A 21,806-nucleotide genomic window follows, 5' to 3' on the forward strand; every position below is an offset into this window, starting at 1 on the left:
TGCCGTCTATGCCATTGAATTCCGTACTCTGGCAGCAGAGGTTGCTTGGAACAATGAGGCCCTCGTGGATGCTTTTTCTCATGGTCTCTCGGATTCCATCAAGGATGAGAGAGCAGCCCGAGATATACCCACTGACCTGGAGAGCTAGACCTCGTTTGCCATTCTCATTGACTCCAAACTCCGAGCTTTGTAGTCCCACCCATGCCTCCCTCACCTCCCATGCCTCCTGGTACCGAGTTGGTCAGTGAAGATGAACCCATGCACCTGGGCTTCACGCGTCTCTCTGCAGATGAGAAAGCCTTTAGGAGGAGACAGAGATTGTGCCTTTATTGTGGGTCACTTTTTGAAGTCTTGTCCTACCCGTCCAGGGAACGCCCGAACCTTGAGGTCCTGTCATGGACAGACCTTAGCCAGCGTTGTTTCGTCTCCAGTTATCCAGAAAGATAAGCCCATGGTTTTGGTCACCCTTTCTTGGGCTGAGTCGTCCATCGAGATACAGGCACTAATCAACTCTGGGGCTGCAGGCCTGTTCATTGATGCTGCATTTGTTTCGCAGCACTCGATTCCGCTGCAGCTGCGTGACACTCCACTTGCCATTGAGGCTCTTGACGGGAGACCTTTACAGCCTGCCCATGTAACTCATGAGACGGTTTCATTGTCCATGGCCGTAGGGGCTCTTCACCATGAAATAATCCAATTCCAAGTTATTTCCTCACCCAGATTTCTGCTGGTTATTGGTTATCCTTGGTTAAAGAGGCACAACCCCTCTTTTGATTGGTTCCGTGCTGAGGTTCTCTCCTGGTCACCACAATGCAGTGAGACATGCTTCCTGAAGGTATCCAAGGTCCTGTGCACCACTTCACTCCGCTCGCTGCTGGAGGAGTACGGTGATTTTGGAGATGTCTTTGATAAAGTTCCAGCCGGTAGTTTGCCTCCACACCGGACTTATGATTGCGCAATTGACCTTCAACCTGGTGCCATACCTCCTCGTGGCCGGGTTTACCCTTTGTCGGTCTTGGAGGATAAGGCCATGGAGAAGTATGTTGCTGACGCACTTTCTCAAGGTTTCATCTGCAAATCCTCGTCTCCTGCTGGTGCTGGTTTCTTCTTTGAGAAGAAGAGCAGTGAACTGAGACCTTGTATAGATTATAGGGGTCTCAATCGTGTCACGTTTAAGAATGCCTACACGATTCCATTGATTACAGAGTTATTTGACTGTCTCAAGGGAGCAACGGTTTTCACAAAGCTTGACCTGAGAGGGGCATACAATCTCATGTGCATTAAGGAGAGCGACGAGTGGAAAACTGCGTTTAATACCAGAACAGGCCATTATGAATACCTGATAATGCCTTTTGGCCTTTGTAACGCCCGGCAGTTTTCCACGAATTTATTAACGATGTCCTCCGAGATTTGTTGCAATTGTGTGTGGTGGTTTATCTCGATGATATCGTCATATTTTCCAAGTCCCTAGAGAGCCACCACACAGATGTCTGTCATGTACTTCAGAAACTAAGAGAGAACAATCTCTATTGTAAACTGGAGAAGTGCGAGTTCCATCGTGAACAGGTTACATTCCTGGGCTATGTCATTTCCACTGCTGGTTTTTTGATGGACCCAGAGAAACTGTTGGCAGTCCTACAGTGGCCTCGACCCGTGGGCTTATGTCCTCTTCAGCATTTCCTGGGCTTTGCCAACTACTATCGGAAGTTTATTCGTAACTTCTTGTCTCTGGTCAAGCCTCTGACTGATATGACCAGAAAGGACGGTAACCCACAGAGTTGGTCTCCGGAGTCCATTAAGGCCTTTGAGACTCTCAAGGCTGCCTTTGTTTCTGCTCCTGTGTTGGCACATCCTGATCCTACGTTGCTTTTTATCCTAGAAGTTGTGAGTTGTGAGTCTCCTTCTGAGACTGGAGTTGGCGCCCTTCTGTCTCAACGTCCTAACTCTGAGAGCGCAATGCATCCGTGTGGCTACTTTTCCAAGAAATTGTCACCTGCTGAATGCAATAATGAGATTGGTGACAGGGAGCTGGGAAGAATCAACTCATTTGGGCCATCTCCCAACAATTCTGGTGGCCTAGTCTACAGGCTGATGTTACTGCCTTCGTAGCTGCCTGTCCCGTGTGTGCTCAGGGTAAGACTCCACAACACCTTCCAGTGGGCCTCCTACAACCCATACCCAATGGAGAGAGGCCCTGAACTCACCTGTCTATGGATTTCATTGTGGAATTGCCCAACTCCCAAGGCAATACTGTTATCCTTATGGTGGTTGACCGGTTTTCAAAGATGTGTCATTGTATTCCACTTAAGAAGTTGCCCACCTCTAAGGAACTGGCTTCCATCTTTGCTTGGGAGATCTTTCGCTTACATGTGCTACCCAAGGTGATTGTCTCGGATAGGGGCAGTCAGTTTGTCTCCCGGTTCTGGCGAGCCTTTTGTGCACATTTGGGAATCCAGCTTGCGTTCTCTTCTGCGTATCACCCGCAGTCTAATGGGGCTGCAGAATGAGCCAATCAGTCCTTGGAGCAATTCCTACGTTGCTATAGATCTGACCATCATAACAACTGGTCTGACCTATTACCTTGGGCAGAGTTTGCTCACAACAGTGCCTTGAATTCTGCCTCCTGATTGTCTCCATTTATGGCGAATTATGATTTCCAACCTTTCATGTTGCCTGACTCGTTTGTTCCACAGAGTATTCCTGCGTTAGAGGAGCATCTCCGTGGTCTTCGTTCCACTTGGGTACAAGTCCAGGAGGCTTTGCGTCATGGTAATGATAGGTACAGACTCCATGCTGACTACAGACGCCTGCCTGCGCCTTCTTACCAGGTTGGGGACAGGGTCTGGCTGTCATCTTGCAACCTCCGGCTTCGTGTTCCCTCACTGAAGTTTGCACCTCGGTTTATTGGGCCTTTCCGTATCCTTCGCAGGATTAACCCTGTAGCTTACGCGTTGGACCTTCCTCTTAGTATGCGCATCTCAAATGTGTTTCATGTCTCCTTATTGAAACCGTTGGTCTGTAACCGTTTTACCATCTCTTTGCCACGTCCTCAACCTATTCAGGTTGAGAACCATGAGGAGTATGAGGTACAATCCATTGTTGACTCCCGTAGGTTCCGTGGGCGGATCCTGGTGCATTGGAAGGGGTACGGTCCGGAGGAACGCTCCTGGGTTTCATCCTCTGACGTATATGCCCCTGTCCTCGTCCGCGAGTTCCATAGATGGTTTCCCCTCAAGCCCGGTGGCCCTCCGAGGGAGAGGGGTCATGGGGGGGGGGGGGGGTACTGTCAGGGCTGGCTTAGCCCTTTCTCCGCTCAGCTGTCGGCTAATTGCCAGCTCTCTTCTCTTTCCACAGTTACCAGCTGTTCCCGATGATGCTCGCCTGACCTGCCTATTTAAAGCCTTCCAGCTCACTCTTTCCTTTGCCTTCACGTTGGTCACATCACAAGGAACCATCTCCTGCTGTTTGTTTCAAGACTGGCTTGGCTGACATCCCTCCTGGCTTCTTATCCTGCTTGCAGTTGCTCTCCTTGGATCCATGACTTCTGGACTGTCTGATTACCCGATCTGGTTTATGAACTTTGGACTGGCTGACTACATGATCTGGCTACTGGACTCTGGCTATGCTTGACTATGCTTTTTTCTATTTACCTTTTTATTTTTATTAATAAACAAGTGTGATTTGATTTTACTTCTGTCTCAGTCTGTTTTATGGTTTCTGACACTCTCTTAGCAGAGCGCGCTGTAATTAGCCAAAATATGCCAGTCAGGTGTATGCTTTGGCCAATCAACATACAGCAATGCACTTTGATCTCGCAGTGCATTATGGGGCATTCTGCGCGCTCAAATTTTCCACGAACACCCCGTAATGTTCGGCAAATGAGCGAACACCCGATGTTCGAGTCGAACTTATGTTAGACCCGAACATCAATCTTATCCCTATTCAGAATTAAGCAATCACATTCAAACTCAGTACACACCTGCCATCATTTAAGGTGCCTCTAATTAACTCCAAATAAAGTTCAGCTGTTCTAGTAGGTCTTTTTCCTGACATTTTCTTGGTCGCATCCTACAGCAAAAGCCATGGTCCGCAGAGAGCTTCCAAATCATCAGAGCGATCTCCTTGTTAAAAGGTATCAGTCAGGAGAAGGGTACAAAATAATTTCCAAGGCATAAGATATACCATGGAACACAGTGAAGACAGTCATCATCAAGTGGAAAAAATATGGCACAACAGGGACATTACCAAGAACTTGTCGTCCCTCCAAAATTGCCTACAGCAACATTAAAGGAGCTGCAGGAATATCTGGCAAGTACTGGCTGTGTGGTACATGTAACAACAATCTCCCATATTCTTCATATGTCTCGGCTATGGGGTAGAGTGGCAAGACGGAAGCCTTTTCTTACGAAAAAAACATCCAAACATGGCTAAATTTTCAAAAACACATATGAAGTCTCCCAAAAGCATGTGGGAAAATGAGTTATGGTTTTATGAAACCAAGTTTGAACTTTTTGGCCATAATTTTAAAAGAAATGTTTGGCGCAAAAACAACACCACATCACCAAAAGAACACCATACCCCCCGTGAAGCATGGTGATGGCAGCATTGTGCTTTGGGGCACCTAGAACAGGGGCCTTAGTCAAGTTAGAGGGAATTATGAACAGTTCCAAATACCAGTCAATATTGGCACAAAACCTTCAGGCTTCTGCTAGAAAGCTAAACATGAAGAGGAACTTCATCTTTCAGCATGACAATGACCCAAAGCACACATCCAAATCAACATAGGAGTGGCTTCGCCAGAAGAAGACTAAAGTTTTGGAATGGGCCAGCCAGAGCCCAGATCTGAATCCGATTGAAAATCGGTGGGATGATCTGAAGAGGGCTGTGCACAGGAGACGCCCTCGCAAGCTGGCAGATTTGGAGTGTTTTTGCAACGAAGAGTGGGAAAATATTGCCAAGTCAAGATGTGCCATGTTGATAGACTCATACCCAAAAAGACTGAGTGCTTAATAAAATCAAAAGGTGCTTCAACAAAGTATTTATTTTAAGGGTGTGCACACTTATGCAACCATGTTATTTTACCTAAAAGATTTCAGTTCGCTGTTAAACTGTTAAACTGAGTTGTAGAGTTTATAGGTCACAGTAACCACAGTAACCACTTCAGCCCTGTAAGAATTTACCCCCTTCCTGACCAGGCCATTTTTTGCGATTTTGCGTCGCCTTAACTGACAATTGCGCGGTCGTGCAACGTTGTACTCAAACAAAATCTATGTTCTTCTTTCCTCACAAATATAGCTTTCTTTTGGTGGTATTTGATCACCTCTGCGGTTTTTATTTTTTGTGCTATAAACAAAAAGAGAGTGTCAATTTTGAAAGAAACACAATATTTTGTACTTTTTGCTATTATATCCCAAAAAAATGTAAAAAAACGAATTTCTTCATCAGTTTAGGTGGATATGTATTTTTCTATATATTTATGGTTAAAAAAAAAAAATCACAATAAGCGTATATTGATTGGTTTGTGCAAAAGTTATATAGCATCTACAAAATAGGCGATATATTTATGGCATATTTTTATTATTATTATTTTTTTTTACTAGTAATGGCGATGATCTGCGATTTTTATCGGGACTGCAACATTGCGACGGACACATTGGACACTTTTGAAACTTTAAAACTTTTTTGGGATCAGTAACATTTATACAGCGATCAAAGCTAAAAATAGCCACTGATTACCGTATAAATGTCACTGGCAGGGAAGGGGATCCAGTGGTTAAAAGTCTTCCCTAGATGTTTTCTAACTGTGGGGGGAATGTGGCTGACTACAGGAGGAGAGACATTGTTGTTCCTACTTAGTAGGAACACACGATCTGTCTCCTCTCCCCTGACAGAAACGAGATCTGTGTGTTTACACACACAGATCCTGGTTCTCGCTCTGTCACAAGCAATCGCGGGTGCCCAGTGGTCATCGTGCCCGGCCAGGCACACGCGCCGGCTCAGGGGTACACTGCTGGCATGAGCGCCTGCTACAGCGTCTTAAAGAGCCAATGGACAGCTAGGATAGCTCGTGCAGGGGAGCCACCCTACTGCAGTATAACTGTGATGGCTGGCCGGGAAGGGGTTAAAGGTGAAAAAAGTCGTAAATTATTCATTTTTGTCTAATTTTTTTACACCACAGAAACCTGACATTTTAACAGGGGTGTGTAGACTTTTTATATCCACTGTATTCCTACTATGGTGATGAGAGTGACAACCTCAGCCTGGACTCCAACCAAGACATTCCTCCATTGTGTTTCGCTCTACCCCTGGAGGTTAATCATGGGGATGTGGGTAGGGGGCAGGTAAGCAAATCCTGCCCAGTCACGATCTGACAGCTACTGCAATCTCTATTGTGAGTTTCTATGGCCACAATCCCATACCCCCGCACCTCTGCTTGCCAACTGCCTGTCAAAAGTTTTAAAAGAAGCTTCCCTCAAGCTCCTCCTGAACTGGGAGGTGTCAAGAAGAGGAGGAGCCTGGGAGGAAATCCATCATACAGACATCATTGTATGTGAGGTCTCTGTGTGAGTAAGGGGGAATTAAACTGGGTACACAACTGGAAGGGGTGGGGCAGAGTAATCTGCCCCCATGCTGGAGATTACAGTATTTGTGCTAGGAGAGGGAGGGAGAAGTGGATTAGTGATAGGACGAGGGGTGTGGAAGGCTATGTGGTAGGATGGGTGACTGGGGAAATTTGTGCTTGAAGAGGGGTATAGGGGGAAATTTGTGCTGGAAGAGGGGTAGAGGGGGAAATTTGTTGTATTAGAGGGGGATTGGTGAAGAGGATTTTTGTAGGGAGGAGGAATTAGGGGGGTGGTGCAGGGGGGGTAAGATTTGTTCTAGAAGGAAAAATGGGGGGTGTGTGATTTGTGCTATGGGGAGTTTGAGGGAAGGCAGTGTTTTTTTGTTTTTTTTTCCGGGGGGGCGGTTGTGTTAGAAGGGATGATGGGGGGGCAGGGTATGTGCTAGGAGGGGAGCTTGGGGGGATTTTTGCTGGAAGAGGGGACTTGTGCTGGAATGGAAGATGAGAGATTTGTGCTGGAAGGGAGGATTCTAGGGGTGGGGAGGGGTGACATTTGTTCTAGGATGGAAAATTTGTGAGGGGGGATATGTGCTGGGGGTAATTTGGGGGCGGGTGTGCTAGGAAAGGCAATTTAGGAGGATTTGTGTCAGTAAGGGTGATTGGGGGGGGGGATTTATGATGATATGGATGATTGAGGGGGTTTTGTGCTCAGAGGGGAAACGTGAGTAGATGATTTGTGCTAGGAGGGGGGAATTTGGGGAAGGAGAGGATTTGAGCTGGGGGGGGGGCATGGATTTATGCAGGGTTGGGGATTGTATTGGGGTAGATTTTTTACTGGGAAGAGGGGGAAATTTTGTTTGGGAGAATTGCTGTGTGGGGGCATATGAACATACTGTAACTGTCCAATTTGACAATTTAGGTGTAGTAGCGAAGGAATCCCAAATCGTATCTACAAAATGAATTCCGTCCACTCTCTTTAAATGTATTACTTATTATTATTTATTTACACACACGACCAACTATTATATTCTGGTTAACTGGTGATAATATGTTTAGCAATGTATTTTCTTAATGTAAATGTGATTTACATGTTACTCTTTAAGTTTAAAAATTGTTCATGTGTTTCCTAGCTCGCAAAAAGAGGTCTGGATGTCGTGCTAATAAGCCGTACTTTGGAGAAGCTTAAGAAGGTGGCTGCAGAGATAGGTAATGTCTGTGATTGGGAGCAAACATTCTTTGTCTTACCTGGGTCCTCTGTATTAATTTATAATTAATAAAAAATGCTGCACAAATAGTGTGACATAAAAAGTTGCAACGACCACCATTCTATTCCCTAGGGTGACTGCTAAAGAAAAAAAAAAAAAAAATATATATATATATATATATATATTTGTCTTTTAGACGCATGCCCCTGCACATGCCCCTGCAGTGTGTGGCGTGCCTCCACTGCAGTATTTTTATTGGACAGCTTGGGCCAATGGTGCTCTCAGTCTGCCGCAAACAGAGTGTGCCAGCTTGTATTTAAACTGGCTGCTCTGTATGTAGCTTCTGACAGGCTGCACAAGAAGCCACCTATCATTGGAACCATAGGTTGTAGGAGCCCCATATTTTGACCAGTTGTGGGGTAGAACGTCAGCTATCTCCCCCCAAATTTGGGGTCTCTGTGAACCCAGGTCACCGAGCTACAACCCTCAAAGCTCGATCGTTTTTTGTTTTTGTTTTTTCATGTTCATGGCAGGTGGGGCTCTTTTTTTCCCACAAATTGAGCTTTCTTTTAATGGTATTTGATCACCTCTGCGGTTTTTATTTTTTGCGCTATAAACAAAAAAAGAGTGAAATTTGAAAAAAAAAAACATAATAAATATATAAATATAAATAAATAATAATATGGGGAGATGCTGTTTACATAGGCATCTCCCTGTTTCTGAGCTCCGTGACATGCTCGCGGGTATCTCCTCGGCGATCGAGTCTGCGGGACCCACGACCACGGTCATGGAGCTCGGCGGGAAATACAAAGTAACGTACGGATACGTTACTTTGCCAGCCATGCCATTCTGCCGAAGTATTTATACAGGAGCCGGTCGGGAACCGGATAATGATCGCTTAAAGCTGAAGTTTCATATAATTATATTTTGCCTTTCCTATTTCCTTCCTTTAACCATCTTTAACATTCTAATGATATTTTTAAATAAGACCAGGTTTTTTTTCAGTGGGAAAGCGGGGGAACACAGTTCCAGCACCTCCAGCACTCAATGGGGTAAGCTGGAGGGTCTATTGATTCTGGTTGCTGTCGCTAGAAGGGGGGGTTATTTGTTGCTAGGGAGGTCTATTGTTGCTGGGAGGGACCTAATGTTGAGGGAGGGGTCTATTGTTGCTGGCTACTGGAGGGTCTATTGATGCTGGCTCCAGGGAGATCTACTGTATTGTTAAATTGGGAGTCTATTTTTGTTAGGGTGATATTTTGTTGTGGTGGTGGAGGTCTTTTGTTGCAGGAGGGAATCTATTGTTGCGGGTGGATCTATTGTTGCTGGGGGAATGTATTATTGCTGGCTACAGATGATCATGCTCAGAAATTGGTATGGCACAGAGACAACAAGGGGTGGCTGGGAAGGGGGGAGTACTTGCACCTATTCTCTGAGAAAAATAGGCCTGAATAAAACCCTTCCATTTAAACATATTAAGCATACCTGAGATCATTAGAAATGTTACTTAGCAGTGTCCAAGGCCTGATTTCTTTGCCTTGTGTTGCTTTCTGTTATTAAAAGAAAGTTCTTTATTGAAACTGGCTATAGAGAATAAACGCAACATGGACCTAATATCTGCTGAAGACAGGAACTGCTTCTACTATCTATCTAACAGACAGGAAAATCGCAATGTGAAGTAAATGTGTTTTTTTTTTTTTTCTGTTGACGGGATCATAACCCCCTCTCAACAGAAAATATTGTACAGTATGTAGATAGAGAAGCGTAGGATGTTGTTTGTGCTTCTGTTTTCTTTTAGGAAGCTCTGGGATGGGATGACTGCCCATCCCCTCCAGCTGGAGTCAAGATTCCTTCTATATTTTTTTCTTGTGGGCAGAGCATTTATCCAGAGGAAGAGATGCTCTGGCCCAAAAGTTATATATTGTGTGATGTTATTGTTAGCTACAGGGACCTGTAGTTAGGAGTGCATAATATTGTACAGTTGTAAATACATACTATATATTTCCTATTTATTTTTGTATATATTTGTACCATAGCCCCATCCAAGTTATTTCCCTTTCCCCTTTACAATTTATCTTATGGGATGCCCTTGCTCCTGGGCCCAGGAGCCATCCTTTTTTAAATTTCTCCCAGCTGATGGACCTGCTGGTTTTTGTTGGTGGTGAGTGCAGCACCCTCTACTTTAGGTAGGTGCTAGTAGCAGGATTTTTGTCAGTATAGGTAAATTTAATCAGGCATAGCTGTAAGCTAGGCTTGTTTGTTTTGATCTGTGTGGGCTGAGAGTGGCCTAGAGTAGCAGCAGGTGATTCACCTGCAGCATCAGTTCTGTTACCTCCCTCTGGCTTCTAGAGGATTTTAAAAGTGAGGAGAGGAAGAAGGGTGGAGCTGCCTGGGGTGTTCTAAGGAGCCCTGACCAATCCCCATTCTGGATTGGCAGGGGGCAGGCCTCCTTAAATACCTAGAGTCAGCCCAGCTGGGGAGGAGTTGTCGGGTGGAAGAAGCTGGAGATGGGGAAACTAGGTTGTCAGGGCCTTTGAGGCATTCCCCAGTCTAGGAGGGGTGACCTTGGGCCTGAGGGGTTCGGTGCAAGTCTAAGCCTTGCTGAGAAACAAAAGCAGAATCTGTACAGGAGGCACAGAGAGGAACCCAGAAAGACAACGGGAGATAATGTTGCCAGACAAGTCTCCAGGAGGGATCCACCGCAGTGTAGCCAGGAGGGCTGATGAGTGACAGGCAAGGTGAGTGCTGGGGAGGCGCGCCAGAGCAGACTGGGAGTGTGCAGTCTGGGATAGATGCCAGAGGGAGAGACTGTGATGTCATGGGCAGTGGAGTTGGGCAGCTGCAGCCAGGAGGGCTGGCGAGGCCTGAAGAGGACTGACTGGGAGCAGTAGTCCACCAAAGTACAGCTAGCACTAAAGGACTTTTTCACTATTTGTTGCTACATCAAAGAAACCCGCGGTCCCTGCCTGCAAATGGCAGTCGCTAAGGCCTGACAGAGTCGGAGTTGGGCCTACCATGTACTAGCTGTGCCTGGAACCAAGTATCGTACAGGAGAGGGAGGAAAAGTTTACAAATAAGCATTGTTCTGGAGGAGACTGGAGCTCTAGAAGTGTAAATAGAGGTTCCAACGGATCATCTTATTGATTTCATCATTGATTTCCTTACCCTATCCAAGTTCAAAATCCCTCAATAAAATACAAAACAAACCTACGAACTGTTCATTGTCTCAAGAGTGTCAGGGAAGTGAATGCCGGGCTGGGCAGGGTGACAGGTGGACCACAATATCCAGCAGCACCTAGGGGTGTACTCTACGGAAGTTTTCTGGTATATTCACTTTGCTGACATAGAAGTTTAAATGGGAGGGGGCGTTTCTAATTTTTTTAAAAAAGGTATACATATCTATAGCTCGCAACTGTCCGTGATTTTGAGGGCCTGTCCATCATTCAGAACAAGTTCCCCTCTTTCCTCCTCCATTTGTCCCTCATTTTGGTCTGAACTATATAATTGTAAATAAAATGCATTATTCATCTATCAAAAACTGTTTCCCAGTGCTAAACCTTCCATCCAATTTTTAAATTGCCGCATTTGTAAATTCCAGGAGCCAATATATAAATGAAAAGTACTGGTAAAAAAGCACTTGTGGGTTAAACCAATCATTTTTTTGTGCAATTCTCCTTTAAGGGGGTGTGTCCTATGCCTACATATAATTGCTCATAGGTGTCCCTCATTTCCATCCCAGAAAGTTGGGAGGTATACATATGTTTTTTAGAGATACTGTATATTATTTTTATTTTTTTGGATACAGTTGGGAATTAAAGCCCCTTCAGTATTTTATTTTCCTTATTTTTTTGTCCTGCTGTAGGGAGGCGTGATTTATCGTCTCTTCATTTCCCAAAGATATAACAGTAAGTGAGAGGAAATCGTAATTTATATAAAAACTTTATTCCAAAAGGGATAAAACAAATGCTGTTGTAACGGCTTATAACATATTGGAATCAATTTATTAGCATATTTAAATCTGCTAGTGCATCTAACACTCCCATCCCCACAGATTGACAATGCCAATGCTGCTATCCAAATGTGCCCCCTGTGCGCCTTCATCCAGAGTGGGGGGGGGGGGGGGACTCTAATACAGGTGGTGTGTTACTGAGCAAATCACCAGGTGAAAACAGAGGGAAAAAAGCCAAAAAAAGAAAACAAATGTAGCCACCACATCTAATGATTGGTAAGCTGCAATATATTTTTTTGGTTGGGTTTATTAGTGCTTTAATACACAAATTATTCAGAGGGGTGACTCATGCCCCCTTCCTCGCTTTCCCTGTCTGCTCTATTTCTATTAATATTCATGTACAGTACTAAAGAGAAAAATTATTGCTGCGCCATACTTTTTAAAAACCTTATGTCTCCAGTGCACCTTTATTATATGCTTAATTGTATAAAAAATATTTTATATAAATAATATAAATGTAAAATTGACCAAGAACCATTATGTTTTCTCTTTTATGTCTTCTAATACAAATATGCATGTTAAAGTGGTTGTAAACCTTTCCATATACCCAGTGAAGTGACGGGCCGTGGGTGATACACAAAGATTAAACAAATCCTCCCACAGAAGTTGTACCTGTCTGTCTGCAGCACTCTCTTCTCTACATCTATTCTATACACCTTGTCTGAATAGGGGCAGGGAGCTAAAGTTACACTCTGCAGAACTCAGTCAGAACTGATTGGAGGGAAGGGACATACACGCTTGCACACAGGAACAGAGCTGAGGCTGCCAATCACAGGCAGTGTGCTGGACCTGTCACCATTGTCCTTTTTTCTATAGTTGAAGTGGTTATAAAAGCAAAAGTTTTTTTTTAACCCCCTTATTCCTAAATATGATTGTAACATGCTGCTAAAGATAAATCTATCCTTATCATTATCAGTGACTTTATGGGATGATCTTATTATGAATATTACATTTATTTATATAGATCTGTGGGAGCAAAAAGAGGTTTAGCTAAAGAAAGAGAGATAGAGGGATTTAGTTCCAAAAGAGGGTGAGTCCCTGTAAATGACAGACTGAGAGGGCGGACCCAAGGCCACATTTTTTGGGAGGTCGGCCAGGTGAGCCCAGAAGAGCCGACAGCCTCTCGATGATGTCACAGAAAACATGGCGGCGTGGGACAAGCATTGGTAGAAATTAAGAGGATCTCAACAGGATAACACAGGATCAACTGAGTGGGTGAGTATCTCAAATGTGCAGAACACACCACTTGGTAAGCAAGGGTTAAAAAAAAGGGAGGGTGAAGATCTGCTTTAAAATTCTTACATATAGTCAGTGAAGTGACTATCCTCAGGTGATACAACTTCTACGTAAGTTGTGCCTGTCTGTCTGTAGTATTCTCTTCTCTACATTGGTTCTAAGTGCTGAATTTATAAAGCTTGTCTGAGAGGTTAAAAAAAGGGGAGTGGAGAGCTGAAGTGACACACTGTAAAGCTCACTGAGCAGAGTTCTGAGAGCTGATTGGAGGGAAGGGACACACCCCCTCCTCACAACACACAGGAACAGAGCTGAGGCTGTCATATTAGCTGGCACTCTTTCCCTGTCACCATTTTTCTCTTGGTGTCAGGAAAAGTTGTCAGAAGTGACTCATGCTGATAGTAGAGGAATGATGCAACAGACAGAAATGACACATAGTGCTCCTAATTGAGACATGTACACACTATAGAGGGAAATGGTTTGTTCATATTTCATGTCTGAGGTTTACAACCACTTTAATGATTACACATTTCATGATTCATGTGTTGTTTTTCTGTGTTTGAAAAAGAACAAGAATTTGGACGCAAAACTCGGGTAATCCAAGCGGATTTTACGAACGGATCACATATCTACCAGAAAATCAAAGAAGAACTGGAAGGACTGGAGATTGGAATTCTGGGTAATGGGGGACATGTGGGCTTGATTTTTGTGAGAAGTTTTATATAGTTCTTCATCCCATGGATAAAAAGATTTAGGATGTTAATGTTCTGATAAAGCCAAACCTCCTAAGCCCCAACTATACATTTCCAGAATGTTCCCACTTAAAGTGGGAGTGAACTCCCATCTCTGACTTTTATCCATAGGTAAGCCTATAATAAGACTCACCTATAGGTACTGCCAATATCTGCTAAACATGCACTTTGTAGGAGATATTTACTGTACATGCAGCCGGTGATGTCACCTACACATGCGCTCTGAAGGAACGGGCACCAGATATATATAGATATATATACACACACACACACAATATCCTCAGGCCAAATGTGTTGATTGTGCAAAGTGGGGCCCAGGCACCGGGCTGCTAACTTCTCAGTGCCCGTCAAATGCAGCCTCATCAGTGCCCATCAAATGCAGCCTGACCAGTGCCCAGCAATGCAGCCTGACCAGTACCCAGAAATGCAGCCTTACCAGTGCCCAGTAATGCAGCATGACCAGTGCCCAGCAATGCAGCCTCACCAGTATCCCCATCAATGCAGCCTGATCAGTGTCCCCAGCAATGCAGCCTGATAAGTGGACATGGTACAAAAGATGGTCAGAGATTACAGACATACTACAGGAGATGGTTAGAGACTGCATACATGATACAAGAGATGGTCAGAGATTGCAGAGAAACTACATGAGACAGTCAGAGACTGTAGACATGATACAGCAGATGGTCAGAGATGGCAAACATGATACAGGAGATGATTAGAGACTGCAGACATGATACAGAAGTTGGTCAGAGACTGCAGACATGATACAGGAGATGATTAGAGACTGCAGACATGATACAGGAGATGGTCAGAGACTGCAGACATGATACAAGAGATGGTCAGAGACTGCAAACATACTACAGTAGATGGTCAGAGACTGCAGACATGATACAGGATATGGTCATAGACTGCGGACATGATACAAGAGATCATTGCATCAATGCAGCCTCACCAGTGCCCATCAAATGCAGCCCCATAAATGCCCATCAATGCAGCCCACCAGTGCAGCCTACTAGTGCCCATCAATTCAGCCTACCAGGGCCCACCAAAAACAGCCTCATCAGTGCAGCCTACCAGTGCCCACCAATGCAGCCTACCAGTGCCCACCAATGCAACCTACCAGTGCCCACCAATGTCGCCTACCAGTGCCCATCAATGCCACCTACCAGTGCCCATCAAATGTAGCCCCATCAGTGCCCATTAATGCAGCCTACCAATGCCCATCAATGCAGCCCACCAATGCAGCCTACCAGTGCCCATCAATGCAACCTGCCAGTGCTCATCAGTGCTGCCTACCAGTGCCCATCAAGCACAGCTTATTAGTGCCCATCAAATGCAGCCTCATCAGTGCAACCTACCGGTGCCCATAAATGCAACCTACCAGTGCCCACCAATGCCACCTATCAGTGCCCATCAATGCTGCCTACCAGTGCCCATCAATGCAACCTACTAGTGCCCGCCAATGCAGCCTACCCATGCCCACCAATGCCTCCTACCAGTGCCCAACAATGCAACCTATCAGTACCCATCAATGCCACCTATCAAATGTAGCTTATCAGTGCATATCGAATGCAGCTCCATCAATGCAGCCTACCAGTGTACATCAATGCAGCCCACCAGTGTAGCCTACCAGTGCCCATCAATGCAACCTACCAGTGCCCATCAGTCCTGCCTACCAGTGCCCGTCAAGTGCAGGTTTATTAGTGCCCATCAAATACAGCCTCATCTGTGCCCATCAGTGCAGCCTACCAGTGCCCATAAATGCAACCTACCAGTGCCCACCAATGCCACCTATCAGTGCCCATCAATGCCGCCTACCAGTGCCCATTAATGCAGCCTATCATCAATAACCACCAATGCAGCCCTTCATCAGTGCCCACCAATGCAGCCTACCAGTGCCTACAAATACAGCCTACCTGTGCCCACTAATGCAACCTACCTGTGCCCAGCAATGCAGCCTACCTATGCCCACCAATGCAGCCTACCTGTTCCCACCAATGCAGTCTACCATTGGCCACCAATGCAGCCTATCAGTGCCCACCAAGGCAGCATACCTGTGCCTACCAATGCAGCCTAACATTGCCCACCAATGCAACCTACCTGTGCTCGCCAATGAAGCCTATCATCAGTGCCCACCAATGCAGCCTATCATCAGTGCTTACCAATGAAGCCTACCAGTGCCCACCAATGCAGTCTATCAGTGCCCACAAATGCAGTCTACCTGTGCCCACCAATGCAGCCTATCATCAGTGCCCACCAATGCAGCCTACCTACCTACCAGCAAAAATACAAAAGACATAGCCAATGGTATCCCTTAATCCCTCATATAAACCTCACAAAAGATCCCTTCTATGGATCTTGATATGAAATATGAAACTTCTATGATTTCCTCAATACACCCTTAATGAAGACATATATATTCCATACCACTATATAAAGTGGCAATTTCATATTGTAAACAATACCAAAAAAAAAAATAATATATATATATATATATATATATATATATATAGTAAAAAATGACAGAAAAATAATTCCAGTGCAAATGAATGTGAGTGATCACTTCAGTGCCAATATGTTCCTCCTATATAAAGTGCTTCTTTTATAAAGTGCTTCTTTTATCCACCAAATAAGTGACTTCACCACCACCTGCTGCAATGGCCACTCACCAGATAAACCAGAATATGTGCCTTTAGTTCATTTAGGATAACCACTCCGTTATGGATTTTACCAACAGCTTTTCCAAGCTGTAGGTCAAGCGTCTCCCAGTTAACCCTTTCACTCCCTGTCACAGTGCCACCAAGCGCTGTTTTCAAATTTTTCACTGATCGCTGTACTGGTGTCGCTTGCGACACTAAACAGCGTTAGGGCAGTTAGTGACAGCTATAATATAGTCCCTAATAAAGGTTTGACTCCTTCATCACCCCCAGTTAACCCTTTCACTCCCTGTCACAGTGGTATTAGTATAGTGTACAGATCTCTTTTCTGATCACTGTATTCCTGTCACTTGTGACTCTAAACAACATTAGGGCAGTTAGCGGTGGCCCCAGATTTAGAGAACCCACCATATAGTCACTAATAAAGGTTTAACCCTTTGATCATCCCCAGTTAATCCTTTGACTGCCTGTCAGTGTGGCATTAGTAATAGTGTACAGATCTTTTCTCTGATCACTGTATTAGAGTCACGGGTTAGCTAGTTAGTGTCAGTTAGGTGTCAGCGTAATTTCCAAACCCAGACAGCGTCAGATTTTAACCCTTTGATTCCCAGTAGCACTAACACACATGCACACACCATATACCTCCCTTACTAGAATAGTGTTTGAACAGATTCATATCTTTGATCTGATCAGATTTATATTAACGTCCCCAATAGTATAGTGCAGCCCTCAAATTTTCCACTCGCCTACTTGCACTTTGCGAGTGGAAAATGAGGGCTGGCGAGCGTGGGCTGCCTCAGAAAGGGGGGCCAGCACCGCTCACAGGCGGGGTTGCATGGGAACCTTTCTCCCAGCAATTTCCCAGGGAAGAGAGAAGAGAGCAGACAGACGGATCATAAGAGCGCTGAGGAACATCGCTGTAACAGCTTTCATTAGCACTGCCGAATGTTCCCCGCACAGGGGCGGACTGACAACTCATAGGGCCCCCGGGCAATAGGAGATTATGGGGCCCCCAGGCAATAGGAGAAGATTATGGGGCCCTCGGGCAATAGGAGATTATGGGGTCCCCAGGCAATAGATTATACACACACAGTATACACACACTGAAAAGGTACTGGAGAGACGGGGCAGCTATAATCTTGGGATTTAAAAAAAAACAGATTTTTACATACTGTCCCTGGTTTTATTGAGGCTGGCAACCCTGATGGGGCCCCTTGGTGGCATGGGGCCCTCGGGCAGTGCCCGAGCACGTGAATGGTCAGTCCGCCCCTGTCCCCGCACTCGCTGTCACACACAGCCCCGCCTCCTGGCCTGGGTACTTTGTTAGACAGATCACCGATCCTATGCCAGGATGTGTGACATGTATCAAAGTACCATGGCCAGGAGGTGGGGCTGTATGTGATGGCGAGCGGCGGTAACATACGGCAATTCAAATGCAAGTTGTTACAGCAATGTTTCTCAGCGCTCTGATGATCCTGCCGGCAATCCTCTTCTTCTACTCTTTCTTCCCCTGCACAGGTGAGGCTGCATTGTTGGACACAGGTAGGTTGCATTGATGGACACAGGTCGGCTGCATTGATGGGCACAGGTAGGCTGCACTGATGGGCACAGGTGGGCTGCATTGATGGGCACAGGTAGATGGCATTGATGGGAACAGGTAGGCTACATTAATGGACGCAGGTAGGCTGCATTGATGGGCCCAGGTAGGGTACATTGTTTTCAACAGGTAGGCTACATTGTTTTGCACAGATAGGCTGCATTGATGGGCACAGGTAGGCTGCATTGATGGACACAGGTAGGCTGCATTAATAGGCATGGGTAGGCTACATTGTTTTGCACAGGTAGGCTGCATTGATGGGCACAGGTGGGATGCATTGATGGGCACAGGTAGATGGCATTGATGGGAACAGGTAGGCTACATTAATGGACACAGGTAGGCTGCATTGATGGGCCCAGGTAGGGTACATTGTTTTCAACAGGTAGGCTACATTGTTTTGCACAGATAGGCTGCATTGATGGGCACAGGTAGGCTGCATTGATGGACACAGGTATGCTGCATTAATAGGCATGGGTAGGCTACATTGTTTTACACAGGTGGGCTGCATTGATGGGCACAGGTATATACATGTATATGTGTACATATATACATCTTTCTATCTGTGCCCTTGGACTATTGGGTACTACGTTTTGAGGTATCTGTACATTGCGCCTTTTTGCTTGTTCAATGATATACAAGTAGTGTCATGTCACAACTAAGTATAATAGAGAAGAAAGGTGCCTCTAAGTGTAGCAATATGGTTACACTTATTGAAGATTCAACATTTAGCAACATATTGCTACACTTAGAGGCACCTCTCTTCTCTTTTATACTCTGTAGCTCCTACTGGATTTTGCTTCTAATCTCTTTGTGGAGGCTTCCATTTGTGGATGGACATGTTATGGTTACACAACCTGGTCATGTTGCTATAATCTTTTTTTATATGGACCATAAACTGAAGCATCTATGAATAAATGGTTGTGGAACTAATCATTTTAGTTTCCATTATTTCTTATAAGGAAATTCGCTTTGATATACAAGTGCTTTGGATTACAAGCACAAATTATGCTTACAATCCAAGGTTTTACTGTCCTGATGCAAATGCTTGCTTCAATAAGGCACAGGTGGTTCTTAAGCCCCATACACACTATCAGATTGTCTGCTGATTTTTTCCTTCAGGTTTACCAAAACCATGTAGTACAAGGGCCTGCCTGATTGCATACACATTGAAACCCCTAAGGTTTGACCTCATATTATATGGTTTTGGTAAATCTGATGGAAAAAATCAGCAGACAATCTGATAGTGTGTATGGGGCTTAAAAGGGAACTACCCACCAGAAGTGTGCCATTAGGTCTGTTTTGAATTCCCCATTGTGTGAAGACAGAATGGTTGTTTATTGGTTGGTACATTGCTCATGGTATTACAATCTTTTTTTTCAGTAAACAATGTAGCAATAAACATATCACAGAACCCATGCAGATATATGGATATCCCTGATATAGATCAGGTATGTACTTTTACATAAAAGAAGATTCTAAAACTATCTTTGATTTGTGGGTAGAAAAGGGGGTCTTCCTGGGTGACAGTTAGACATTTGCACTGACAAAAAATTGTTCATTTTTGGTTTTCGTTTCATTCTTTTTTTTGCTTTTTTTGGAAATTTGGAGAATCGAAAAAAATCGAAAATAACTATTAAATTAACGAGTACGAATTTATCTAAAGTTACAAATTATCTGAAATAACAAATGCCGCATCTAAACAAATGGAACGAAACAAATTAATAATAAATAAATAATTATTAATAATAAAAAGGTTTTATTATTATTATTAGATCGTTACGTTCCATTTGGCTAGACGAGGCATTCCTTATTTCAGATAATTCATAACTTCAGATAAATTTGTACTCGTTATGTTCACTAACAGACACATTTGAAAGGGAATTCCAATACCTATAATTTAATAGTTAGTTATTATTTAGAATTAAACAGATTTTCAGACTTTTTTTCTGATTTTCGAATTTTAAAATTTTTGAATTTGTGAATTTCCAAAAATTCGGAATTCTGAAAATCCGAAATTCCGAAATCCGAAATGTAGAAATTCGAAAATTTTGAAATCCGAAAATCTGAAATTCTAAAATTCTAAAATTTGGAAATTCGGAAATTGGAAAAACCGAAATTCAAAAATTCTGAAATCTGAAAATTCGATATTTTGAAATTTGAAAATTCGGAAATCCGAAAATTGGAAATTTGGAAAATTGAAAATCCAAAATTCGGAAATTTGGAAATTTTGGAAATTCATAATTTCGCAAATTTTGAAATTCGGAAATTCGGAAATTTTGGAAATTGAAAAATTCGGAAATTTGGAAATTCAGAATTAACAAATTTGTCAAAATGTATTAAAAAATGAAATCGGAAAATAAACGAATTGCACATGTCTAGTGACAGTTCTCTCTTCTTCCTTACTATATTCTCAGCTACAGCAGAATGTTTTATGTGTAAGCCATAATGAAGGCATTGTGGATAATCTTCATTTCTGTGTATTTATTAGATGTTGGACAAAGCAATCAACTGCAATATTTTGTCAGTATTATGGGTAAGTGTATGTCTGTTGTTAAACCCCTCCATATATCAGGGTGTAACATGTAATGTGTTATGATTGCACTGTTTTTTTTTCACTCTTCCTGTCGGGGTCAAGTTATCACCTGCTTTTTGCATCCATCTACTCCATTCGTCTCTCATTAGGACTTTAAATAGCTTGTTGATTGAAACATCTAGTGGCTGTAGCTGACCTGTAAGTCCACCAGGAATAACTGCTAGGTGTGTTTGCAAATCTGATGCAACCCTTTTTGTCTTTTCTGGTAAATGTGCTCGGAATTGATCAAAGACAAGCAGGGCTGGTTTCTTTAAGAGCCCTCAAGGTCTTCTGGACCAAACCTTTGCAAACCAAATTGCCATTATGTCTTCATTCATCCATCCCTTCTCTTAAATTTGCACAAAATTGCCAGGTGGTATGGTATCTTTAGGACAGGTTTTCCTCTTAAAAATAAGCATAGGAGGCAATTCAGTACCATCTGCACAGCATGAAAGCACAGCACCCATGCGATCCGATGTCAGTGTGGACCAAAAAAAAGGGTCCTGCGAATGTCATGCAATTTCAGTCATACAAACTGTATTGTGGAATTTGCATTGCACAGACATCGCATGTGATGTGCACAGCAATGCGGTGCACATCACATGCAATGTCTGGCATTGCACTAGTGTGAACCCAGCCTTAAAGTAGAGCTTTAAAGTGATTCCAAAGTCAAACTTTTGTGAAGAGATGGCAGGGGCATGGTTTACTGGCTGTGTGCGTCTATGGATGTACACAGCCCAGTTCGGGAGTGCGCACACACATGGGTGCCTCCTTAAAGTGGAAGTAAACTCCCCTATCGTTTTCAGCCAAGGAAGCTGCCATCTTTGCCTCAGTTTAATCTTCAACTGCTATGGTGCTGCACATGTGATTCGTTATGACACCAGCCATTGGATGGTTTGATAGTTTGGCTGAGAGCACAGCCAATGTACAGTTAGCATTCCTGGCATGCCTTTTTTTTTTAACTGTTTAAATCGATGGGTTTACTTCCACTTTAACACCCAGCAAAAAAATTGTCTTTATTATCACTTTAATTTAAATGACATGCAGTGTGTGTTTGGAAGTTGGATAGTGTAGATTAGTACAGTGCTGAAGGAGGTCAGTGGTAGTGGCTGGTACACCTTCTGATACTTAAATACTAAACCAAGGACCCTGCATTCACTATATTTGGTCTACCACAGTACACGGAACATGGAAATGCAATTTTTTTAGTAAATATAAACGG

The 21,806-nt window shown here is 43.9% G+C and overlaps 1 protein-coding gene across 1 annotated transcript in view; it reads left to right on the forward strand.

Annotated features, from left to right (window-relative positions):
- Positions 1–21,806, forward strand: part of LOC143963274 (very-long-chain 3-oxoacyl-CoA reductase-like) — a 92,364-nt gene that overhangs the window by 42,902 nt on the left and 27,656 nt on the right. Inside the window, exons 3-6 of the mRNA XM_077472838.1 lie at positions 7,693–7,768; positions 13,575–13,685; positions 19,393–19,460; positions 20,501–20,545. Coding sequence (XP_077328964.1) covers positions 7,693–7,768; positions 13,575–13,685; positions 19,393–19,460; positions 20,501–20,545 — 300 coding nt within the window. The remainder of the gene's footprint in view (positions 1–7,692; positions 7,769–13,574; positions 13,686–19,392; positions 19,461–20,500; positions 20,546–21,806) is intronic.

The sequence above is a fragment of the Lithobates pipiens genome, unplaced genomic scaffold, assembly GCF_037356315.1.
Source record: "Lithobates pipiens isolate NorthernLeopardFrog02 unplaced genomic scaffold, aLitPip1_a1.2 Scaffold_8, whole genome shotgun sequence".
In the NCBI taxonomy this organism is placed as follows: Eukaryota; Metazoa; Chordata; class Amphibia; order Anura; family Ranidae; genus Lithobates; species Lithobates pipiens.